Source organism: Oncorhynchus tshawytscha, linkage group LG15 (assembly GCF_018296145.1).
Source record: "Oncorhynchus tshawytscha isolate Ot180627B linkage group LG15, Otsh_v2.0, whole genome shotgun sequence".
Taxonomy (NCBI): Eukaryota; Metazoa; Chordata; class Actinopteri; order Salmoniformes; family Salmonidae; genus Oncorhynchus; species Oncorhynchus tshawytscha.
In genome coordinates, this window is record NC_056443.1 from 16674058 (window position 1) to 16686094 (window position 12037).

The 12037-nt window shown below is 42.0% G+C and overlaps 1 protein-coding gene across 2 annotated transcripts in view; it reads left to right on the forward strand.

Annotated features, from left to right (window-relative positions):
- The first annotated feature begins 2365 nt into the window (after positions 1-2365).
- The window catches only part of arhgap36 (Rho GTPase activating protein 36), a 93512-nt gene continuing 83840 nt past the window's right edge, over positions 2366-12037 (forward strand). For both annotated transcript variants that reach the window (XM_042298197.1, XM_042298199.1), the window contains exon 1: positions 2366-2868. In XM_042298197.1, coding sequence (XP_042154131.1) covers positions 2821-2868 — 48 coding nt within the window. In that variant the 5' untranslated portion in view covers positions 2366-2820. The remainder of the gene's footprint in view (positions 2869-12037) is intronic.

Consider the following 12037-nt stretch of genomic DNA (forward strand, 5'->3'; position numbering starts at 1 on the left):
GTCCAGTAACCGAATCCTCAAGCCGACAAGGTGAAAAATGTGTCGATTTGGCCTTCAGCAAGGCACTTAACCCTAATTGTTCCAGGGTCGCTATTGAATGGCAGACCCTGGCCGTGACCTCACTCTCCAAGGAATAGGGTATGCAAAAAATACATTTCCAATTCACACATGAGTATTAATACACACTTGTACATGTGTGAAATAGGACAAATGCAAGCACCCACCAAATGATTATGATTTATTATTATTATTATTGTTATAGATACATCATGATACAAGTACTTGTGCTATTTGCAATAGAAAATCCCAGTAATCACAGAATGAACTAATGCAATACAGGCTATTCTGTGCTATTCTGGGTTTTTCATTCTTGACCTGTAATCTTAAATTGTTTTGCTAATGAATAATCTACCCCTCCCTAATCCAGCTACTGCAGTATCATTATGATACGATATACAGTGGGGCAAAAAAGTATTTAGTCAGCCACCAATTGTGAAAGTTCTCCCACTTAAAAAGATGAGAGAGGCCTGTAATTTTCATCATAGGTACACTTCAACTATGACAGACAAAATTAAATTTAAAAAATCCAGAAAATCACATTGTAGGATTTCTAATGAATTTATTTGCAAATTATGGTGGAAAATAAGTATTTGGTCACCTACAAACAGGGAAGATTTCTGGCTCTCACAGACCTGTAACTTCTTCTTTAAGAGGCTCCTCTGTCCTCCACTCGTTACCTGTATTAATGGCACCTGTTTGAACTTGTTATCAGTATAAAAGACACATGTCCACAACCTCAAACAGTCACACTCCAAACTCCACTATGGCCAAGACCAAAGAGCTGTCAAAGGACACCAGAAACAAAATTGTAGACCTGCACCAGGCTGGGAAGACTGAATCTGCAATAGGTAAGCAGCTTGGTTTGAAGAAATCAACTGTGGGAGCAATTATTAGGAAATGGAAGACATACTAGACCACTGATAATCTCCCTCGATCTGGGGCTCCACGCAAGATCTCACCCCGTGGGGTCAAAATGATCACAAGAACGGTGAGCAAAAATCCCAGAACCACACGGGGGGACCTAGTGAATGACCTGCAGAGAGCTGGGACAAAAGTAACAAAGCCTACCATCAGTAACACACTACGCCGCCAGGGACTCAAATCCTGCAGTGCCAGACGTGTCCCCCTGCTTAAGCCAGTACATGTCCAGGCCCGTCTGAAGTTTGCTAGAGAGCATTTGGATGATCCAGAAGAAGATTGGGAGAATGTCATATGGTCAGATGAAACCAAAATATAACTTTTTGGTAAAAACTCAACTCGTCGTGTTTGGAGGACAAAGAATGCTGAGTTGCATCCAAAGAACACCATACCTACTGTGAAGCATGGGGGTGGAAACATCATGCTTTGGGGCTGTTTTTCTGCAAAGGGACCAGGACGACTGATCCCTGTAAAGGAAAGAATGAATGGGGCCATGTATCGTGAGATTTTGAGTGAAAACCTACTTCCATCAGCAAGGGCAGTGAAGATGAAACGTGGCTGGGTCTTTCAGCATGACAATTATCCCAAACACACCGCCCGGGCAATAAAGGAGTGGCTTTGTAAGAAGCATTTCAAGGTCCTGGAGTGGCCTAGCCAGTTCCAGATCTCAACCCCATAGAAAATCTTTGGAGGGAGTTGAAAGTCCGTGTTGCCCAGCAACAGCACCAAAACATCACTGCTCTAGAGGAGATCTGCATGGAGGAATGGGCCAAAATACCAGCAACAGTGTGTGAAAACCTTGTGAAGACTTACAGAAAACGTTTGACCTCTGTCATTGCCAACAAAGGGTATATAACAAAGTATTGAGATAAACTTTGTTATTGACCAAATACTTATTTTCCACCGTAATTTGCAAATAAATTCATTAAAAATCCTACAATGTGATTTTCTGAAATGTTTTCCCTCATTTTGTCTGTCATAGTTGAAGTGTACCTATGATGAAAATTACAGGCCTCTCTCATCTTTTTAAGTGGGAGAACTTGCACAATTGGTGGCTGACTAAATACTTTTTTGCCCCACTGTATGTGTGCCAGTGTGTAAAAATATGGTATAACATACAAATGACAAAACATTATAGATTACCTGAGGTTACGCAGGTCGGAAGTTGATCCGTGTGTGTGTGTTTGTGTGTGTGTTACTATTTATCAGGGTTCAGTAGGCTAAAAGTGATTACCAACTCCGTCTCACTCTCGCAGGCAAGCACACACAGACACACACACATATGGACAGTAGGACAGACTGACAAGAACGCACGCCCCAGGGCTAAACTGCCAAACTCCACGTTTCCTGTTTCTGACAGCAAAGAGCGCACAGTGCGTTATCTGTCACAGAACACACATACACACACACATACACACACACTCTTTCTCTCTCACAAACACATCCAGCGGCCACAACAGCAGCCGGCACAGGAAGAACTGAGCGCTATCTTCAGAGAGATAGAGAAGCAGGAGAGAGAAAGAGAGAGAGGGAGTGTGTGTGTGTGTGTGTGAGAGAGAGAGAGAGAGAGAGAGAGAGAGAGAGAGAAAGAAAGAGAGAGAGAAAGAGAGAGAGAGGGGGGGGACCACACAACAACAACCTCATACTGGGCTCAAGCTGTCTCTTGACTGATGGACAACTCTACACATCAACAGTTGCAGTTACTGTCTAAGCAGTGAGAGAAGGAGAGGATAGAAAAGAGAGGAGCGCTAAAGAGAAGAGAGTCAAGGAGGCACACCTCGGTCCCCTCTCTGAGGAGAAGAAAAAGAGTCTTTAGTCACTGATGGAATATCTTCTTCAGTGATGCAGATGGAGCAGCCTGTGCGGCAGGACATGCAGTTCTACTACGTGGTAAGTCTGTGTGTGTGCGGGTGCATGCACATGTATATGTTTCTGTGTGTGTGTGTGTGTGCGTGCCACACTTTCAACCAAAAGTAGTGCACTACATAGAGAATAAGGTGCCATTTGGAATAAGGCTATGTTTGTCGTCCTTACTCAGTACACTTCATTCAGCACACCTTGATCATGTTCCCTTTGGCCTAGTTTCCTTATGGCTCTTCGCTCAATTGAGCTCAATAAACTTCAGGGTCACTTTAGTCGACCTTTGGAACAATATTACTATATTGCTGGCAATTGTGAATGAATGAACTTCTCACCGTCATTCTTACATTGTGCATTAGTGCTAACCGCCATGTTACAGTAATATTGAAAGGAGAAAACCGCTTTTGCAGCTTGTGTTTGTGTGTTTATAGAAGTAGGACAAGGGGTTTTATATTACTATATCAATACAGTGAAATATACAGTAACTAAAGTACTTTTACATTAAGGTTAATGTATTTAAAGTATTTACAGTTGAAGTCAGAAGTTTTACATACACCTTAGCCAAATACATCTAAACTCAGTTTTTCACAATTCCTGACATTTAATCCTAGTAAAAATTCCCTGTCTTAGGTCAGTTAGGATCACCACTTAATTTTAAGAATGTGAATAGTAGAGAGTGATTTATTTCAGCTTTTATTTCTTTCATCACATTCCCAGTGGGTCAGAAGTTTACATACACTCAATTAGTATTTGGTAGCATTGCCTTAAAATTGTTTAACAAACGTTTCGGTTAGCCTTCCACAAGCTTCCCACAATAAGTTGGGTGAATTTTGGCCCATTCATGCTGACAGAGCTGGTGTAACTGAGTCAGGTTTGTAGGCCTCCTTGCTCACACACGCTTTTTCAGGTCTGCCCACAAATCTTCAATAGGATTGAGGTCAGGGCTTTGTGATGGCCACTCCATTTGACTTTATTTTCCTTAAGCCATTTTGCCACAACTTTGGAAGTATGCTTAGGGTCATTGTCCATTTAGAAGACGCATTTGCGACCAAGCTTTAACTTGCTGACTGATGTCTTGAGATTTTGCTTCAATGTACCCACATAATTTTCCTCCCTCATGATGCCATCTATTTTGTGAAGTGCACCAGTCCCTCCTGCAGCAAAGCACCCCCACACGCTGATGCCGTGCTTCACGGTTGGGATGGTGTTCTTCGGCTTGCAAGCCTCCCCCTTTTTCCTCCAAACATAACAATGGTCATAATGAACCAGACTTGTGGAGGTCTACAATTTATTTTCTGAGGTCTTGGCTGATTTCTTTTGATTTTCCCATGATGTCAAGCAAAGAGGCACTGAGTTTGAAGGTAGGCCTTGAAATACATCCACAGGTACATCTCCAATTGACTCAAATGATGTCAATTAGCCTATCAGAAGCTTCTAAAGCCATGACATACTTGTGTGGAATTTCCCAAGCTATTTAATGGCACAGTCAACTTAGTGTATGTAAACTTCTGACCCACTGGAATTGTGATACAGTGAATTATGTGAATGATGAATTATGTGAAATAATCTGCCTGTAAACAATTGTTGGAAAAATTATTTCTGTCATGCACAAAGTAATGTCCTAACCGACTTGCCAAACTATAGTTTGTTAACAAGAAATTTGTGGAGTGGTTGAAAAACGAGTTTTACTGACTCCAACCTAAGTGTATGTAAGCTTCCGACTTTATGGGATGCATAGTAGTTTGTGTTTACTAGTGTTTTTAACAACCTCAGATCGTCCCTGAGGGAGTGCCAATGATATGAACTCAGTCATGTATTTATGGTTCAGTGAAGTGAATGACCGCATGTCACCGCTCGTGGTGGAGAGGGGATGAAACGATGCCCTTCTGAAAGTAATCCTCTCGCATCGTCACATACAGCTTACCCCTGACTCGTGTAGTCCCTTCACTTTCTTCAAGAGTTTATGTGTGTTTGTCTAACCCTCAACCTTCCACCATTGACATACAATGCCATCTTTTCTTTTTTTTTTTGGGGGGTGCAGTCGACTGTGGTATTTTGGACACAGTAATAGCAGAATAGCTGCAGTCATACTGCACTGTAACTGTGATCACACTGCAAAATTACTGCAGTAAAACGTTTTTGTTTTTGTTTTTGACTGCACTCTGACTGCAATCTTCTTTTGTAAGGGTCCTTTTTAGATTCGCGTCTGGAGCATCTGTCTTAGAGCGTCATTTAACCCGGGGATTACAACACACATAGTATTCTTCCTGGCAGACAGACAGACAGATACTTTACCGCTGAGACGTGTTGTTTCTAGATTAACCAGTAATCTGCCATAGCTAAATCCATCAAGATGGAGTACTTTTTTCACTCTGCAATAATCTGCTGTTTTTATTGGTATGCACTAAACGTTCGATATGGAATTGTGTGTGTGTGTGTGTGTGTGTGTGTGTGTGTGTGTGTGTGTGTGTGTGTGTGTGTGTGTGTGTGTGTGTGTGTGTGTGTGTGTGTGTGTGTGTGTGTGTGTGTGTGTGTGTGTGTGTGTGTGTGTGTGTGTGTGTGTGTGTGTGTGCGTGCGTCTGTGTGTGTGTGTGTGTCTGTGTGTGTGTCTGTGTGTGTCTGTGTGTGTGTGTCTGTGTGTCTGTGTGTGTGTGTGTGTGTGTGTGTCTGTGTGTGTGTGTGTGTATGTGTGTGTGTGTGTGTGTGTGTGCGTGCGTGCGTGTGCGCGTGGGTGCGTGTCAATATTTGACGTCCGTTGCTGGTGGTTAGGATATTGCCTAACGTCTTGGATGCTCAACGGTATAATGAGCACCATATGCTAATGGAAGGAAGTGGGGAGGAAGGGAAGAATGGAGAGAGTAGAAGAGAGGTGGAGGGAAGGAGACAGAGGGAGAGCGTGAGAGAGATAAAGAGAGAGAGAGAGAGGTGGGATGGTGTCGGGTGAAGGGAGTGCGCGATGGAGGGGTGGTGGGATGGAGGGAGTGGTGGAAGAAGGGACAGGTGGAGATGCCGGAGTGAAGGGAGTGAGGCAGAGGGAAAGATGGAGGATGGAAAGAGGGGGGGAGTGAGGTGTCGAGGTGGGAGAAGGGAAGTGGCATTATGCAAGGAAGAAGAGCGAGAAGGATACTGTACCGTATGCATCCCTTCATTAGCGTGATTGCAATCCTACTCATTTAATGGATGGACAGCAACCGTCTCACTTCCTGTTTCTTCTGCTTCTTACTCTGTTCACTGTGTTTATTCTCTCAGACAATCAAGTTGCTTTCTAATTGTGTTACACGATAATCTCTCTCGCTATCTAATAGCTACGTAATGTTTTCCAGTGTTGACAACATAATAGGCCTACAATCATATTGACATAATGCAACATAATATTGATTGCCCTTCTAACTGAAGGGGACATACTAATCTAACCAGGTGGTCTATTTTTTGTATTCACTGCTCTCTTCCAACTCTATTTATGGTATCAGAAGAAAACTCAAAGCTGTACTATGTACTATACTATGTACTATACTATGTACTATACTATGTACTATACTATATACTATACTATGTACTGTACCATGTACTATACTATATACTGTACCATGTACTATACTATGTACTATACTATGTACTATACTATGTACTACATTACTGTAATGTCTAGATTAGTTGGCTTTGGGCCAGAGTCACCCCACTGAATACTTTCTCAAATTGAAATGAGCGTAAATCTACCTTTTCCTGTCATCCTGAGAAAACGTGGCAGTGGAGCCAGATGGAGAGAGGGAGAAAGAGACGGAGGAATCTCTCAAGAGGTAGGAAAAGAGGAAGGAAAAGTTGAGATTCGAAAAATATTCCTACCAGCTGACGTCAATAAATCAACCATCTACTCAAATGTACGACTCTACTGGGCTGGATACCTCTTCTTGATTTAGTGCTAACACACGCACGCGCTCGCACACGTACACGTACACACACACACATCAACAGAGACGTTACTCTTCTGGAGTGCTACTGTGGAAAACGTCTTGGGTACATATCTCCTTGTGTTTGCTTGACTCACCCGTCTCTAGATTTATCTGAAGGAGTTTGTCCCAGGACACACAAACAACTCCCAGAGAGAGACCCGTACACACACACACACACACACACACAGAGACCCGTACACACACACACACACACACACACACACACACACACACACACACACACACACACACACACACACACACACACACACACACACACACACACACACACACACACACACACACACACACACACAGAGAGAGAAAAAAAATACACACACATATGCATGCAAGCACACACACACGGTTCTGCACATACACGCTAACACAGCATCACAGCGGGCTACAGTGCTGTACGTTCTTCCAGTGTCTCTTTGCCTTCTGAACACTCAGTCCCAGTGTGCGTATGGGTGTGTTAGTGTGTGTGTGTGAGCGATGAGTCTCTGCCTTCAGAACACTCAGTCCCAGTGTGCGTGTGGGTGTGTTAGTGTGTGTGTGTGAGCGATGAGTCTCTGCCTTCTGAACACTCAGTCCCAGTGTCTCTGTAGCGTGCGATAGTGTACCATACACTCCGAAATTGTTCTTTGACTTTCCCTACAACCCTGTGGAAAGGGTTGTACATGGAACCCAAAATGGTTCTATCTTGACCCAGGGTTCTACCTGGAACCAAAAGGGGTTCTTCAAAGATTACTCCTATTGGGACAGTAGAAGAATCCTTTTAGGTTCTAGAGAATACTTTTTTTTAAAGAGTTCATGTGGTAATACTTATAAACGGTTTGTTGCTAAGGTAAATATTGTATTTCATTTAGTCTTTGTCCTGAGACAGGAGTTTTGAAGAAGCATCCTTATATTGGACTTCTATTATCATCAAAGAGAGGCTGAGTATCTCTTTGCTCAATCATTTGTTGTTGTTCTTGGTTGGATGGTGAGCCACCCAGAAGCATTTCTTTGATCCTGAGAGGTGCACAGCAACTAAATTATTGACGGTTTCTGACTCACAATGTCCGAGTACAAATACTTCACGTGCTGTACTTTACTTAAGACCTGTTGAGACGCCCACAGTCAGCAGGCTCAACATCAAAGCCCCATCTCCGCCAGTTTCCCCCTTTCCTCTCTATTCCCAATGGAGGAATTCACACTGGACACAAAATAGCGCCTGTCTCTCTGTAGCTTTTATCACAAGATGGATGGCCATCCGGGTCTGTGGCACCATAGAGGAAGAGGCGAAAATAAGCCTACGATGTGAGGAATTTTTGTATGGAGAGAGTGTCGAATTTGGTCAACACAAAATGTAACTGCTAATTTGCTACGTGAGGCTTATTTGATTGAATAGAAGCATGTAATGCTTAGGTGGATACGAATGCACTGATATAAGTGGACGCACATGGCATTTTGGCAACTTTGAAAAAAAACTACTTCATATTGGTGTTGTGCCTGTTTTCATAGAGATAGATAAAGGACTTATCATGGATATAACTGGTTTTAGCATGGACATTGCCATTGAGGGCTTCCACCATTTTAAAGTAGTCAACTGGGTGGGGATTCCAATGAGTTGGGAGCAATCAGCCAATGAAGAAAAATAGAAAATTGACTACTTTAAAATGGAGATAACCTTAATGGCGCTGTCTATGCTGTCACATATGTTATAATGACACAGATACAAAGATGAGTCCTCTATCTAGCTCTATGACTTGTTGTTCACACACGTATCTGCCATCTCACTGGCTAGAATAGTCACACCTCCTCCAGCCTGCCTTCCATCTTTGAGGAAATGTATTTCCAATGTTAGAGCAGTCACTTGAATTTCTTGTCAATATAATAGACAATATTTGGTCTGCCTCTCTGATGACCACTTCCTTTTTACCTTTGACCTCTACCTATCTCTTCCTGTTCCTGTCCGTCACTCATTGTACGATCTGATATCCCTATAGTAGGGTTCCCCAACTGGCAGCCCGCCATATCTGGCCCCGCGTGTGGTATTATTTGGCCCCCCAAGTGTATATATATATTTTTTGTTGTTGGACATAAAAGACTAAAAACACTAGGAAATCAGCTCCAATTGATTTTAATTTAAGAAATCTGTTCCCAAGTATTCCCACGCATTATAGAAAGAAACGTATGATCAAATACAAATGTAAGCAATGTTTTAAATGATTATGTGGCGGGACACAATGCAAATAGTCCGGGGAGCCATTTGATTACCTGTTCAGGAGTCTCATGGCTTGGGGGTAAAAGCTGTTGAGAAGCCTTTTTGTCCTCGACTTGGCTCTTCGGGTACCGCTTGCCATGCGGTAGTAGAGAGAACAGTCTATGACTGGGGTGACTGGGGTCTTTGACAATTTTTAGGGCCTTCCTCTGACACCGCCTGGTGTAGAGGTCCTGGATGGCAGGCAGCTTAGCCCCAGTGACGTACTGGGCCGTACGCACTACCCTCTGTAGTGCCTTGCGGTCGGAGGCCGAGCAGTTGCCGTACCAGGCAGTGATACAACCAGTCAGGATGCTCTCGATGTTGCAGCTGTAGAACCCTTTGAGGATCTGAGGACCCTGCCAAATACTTTTTGTCGTGCCCTCTTCACGACTGTCTTGGTGTGTTTGGACAATTCTAGTTTGTTGGTGATGTGGACACCAGGGAACTTGAAGCTGTTAACCTGCCCTATGGTCTGATTATATAGTCTGCATTGGTCTCTAGTCATTGTCATTCATAAATCATTGATAGGTAATGTAGGTGTAGAGCATGGTCAACTAGAAGACTATGCTTTTAAAAAGGGACTTAACACATCCCATTTGGCCTATTCTTGAATCAAACCCACCCAACTAACTGAGCAACTTGCTCAATTATAAATGGAATGTTTTCTAGTAATACTCTCTACCAGCCTTCCATGTAAAACCCTCCTTAAATAATAATTTGATACCATTTTTTCTAAGAGTGTGAAAACAAGTTAAAACAAGACTCTCTGTGCCCTAACTATTTTAATTGGATATAATTCAATCTTATTAGAGATGGATTTAGACTTTTTCTTTCTCTCGCTCCCTACTCTTTTCTAAGTCAAAAAGAGCTGCTGCTCTGATGTCAGGGGTCATTTTATAGTGAGCATGGAATGAGCTTAAAGCTACAGTCTGTGATCTGGTTGGGAATCTGTTCAATGGTCAATTCCCTTCCTTACCCATTTTACCCATTTGTTGAATTTTCGAATTGCAGACTGTAGCTTTAATTCTGTTCTTTGGTCTGGTATTAAGATTAGGACAGGATAATTGAATTCCAAATTGAACTTAGAACACTTTGATAGAGCCAACTTCATCAGACAGATTTAAATACATTTGTCTGAATTCCACACACACACACACACACACACACACACACACACACACACACACACACACACACACACACACACACACACACACACACACACACACACACACACACACACACACACACACACACACACACACAGAATAGCTAAAGACATATTCTAAGAAGATGTATAAATAAGTCACTCTCTTTAATGTCCAGTCAATCTAACTGTAAGGAGACCTCTGACTATGACTAGATTACTACACATGATCTATTGAATGAATATGCATATAAATACCGGTTTCTGTTAGAGGTTAAGCGATCATAATTGATCTTATTCCATAATGTTTTCTCTGAATGTATACACTGTCAGTAACAGACCTCGGTCATGACCCTCTATCCGAGAGGGTGCACACACACACACACACACACACACACACACATACGCACGCACGCACGCACACACACACACACACACACACACACACACACACACACACACACACACACACACACACACACACACACACACACACACACACACACACACACACACACACACACACACACACACACACACACACACACACACACACACACACACACACACAATAATCTAATAACTATCAGGCTGATGCTGAATGAGCATCCAAAGGGATGTAGGATAACATCTCCAGATAATACCATAAATGTTGGGTATGCAATACACAAACATTCACACATATACCGCACGCACACACACACATTAATGCACTCTATCGTCCGGTATTGGGATAACCAATAATAGTTAGCATTGAGTTCAGGGTAAATCCATTTGAATTCAATCAATTTTTGACAGCACCCCTTATGGTTTGAACAAAACATTCCATTCATACAGTATTTGTCCAATGTGGAAGTGCTCACAAAGTTACTTTATGGACCTGAATGCCAAAACATTCAAGAGAAGTTCAAAGTTGATCCCCTTTGCATACTCCACCCTACAATGAGACATACATTTCTTCATTACTGGTAGAAGGAAAAAAATGGTTGAGATTGATTTATTTAATACCATTCTTTTTTTTACCATTAACATAAATTATCTAAAAACGTGTAAACTTCTATTTTTTTCATATTCGCATATGTTGCATAAATTTGACATCATCTGAGGTTTTTGTGTTCTCTTGAAGACAAATTCACTTGAATACAGGGTAGTTGTCGTGTTTGGCTGATAAATGTTCTAAAATTGGAATTCAATTGAAATTTCAACTTTCAAATGTTACCACAAAGATGGTTGGAGGTCCAGACTTCAGAGAATGTTGACTTGAATGGGAATATCTGTTGTTTTAAATTATAATTATAGTCACAGAGACAGAGATAATAGAATAGACATGATCATGTAAGTTGACGTTCAACAGTGGGTGGACAGGCAGCCATCTTTGTGGTGGTAAATAGAGGTTACAATTCAAATTCAATTTAAATTGGTGTAAATTGCATAAATTGGTGTAAATCGGATAAATTGCAGAACAGGTTCAGAACTTTTGTAATACAGCACAGTTAAAAATATATGGCAAACAGAAATCAAACTGGATGGTCTTTAGAAATAGATGGGAAGGGTTGAGGGTAGCTGAAGGATGGGATTAAAAACAAACAAAAGAGAACGGATCAGTCGTCCTGGTCCCTTTGCAGAAAAACAGCCCCAAAGCAAGATGTTTCCACCCCCATGCTTCACAGTAGGTATGGTGTTCTTTGGATGCAACTCAGCATTCTTTGTCCTCCAAACATGACGAGTTGAGTTTTTACCAAAAAGTTATATTTTGGTTTCATCTGACCATATGACATTCTCCCAATCTTCTTCTGGATCATCCAAATGCTCTCTAGCAAACTTCAGACGGACCTGGACATGTACTGGCTTAAG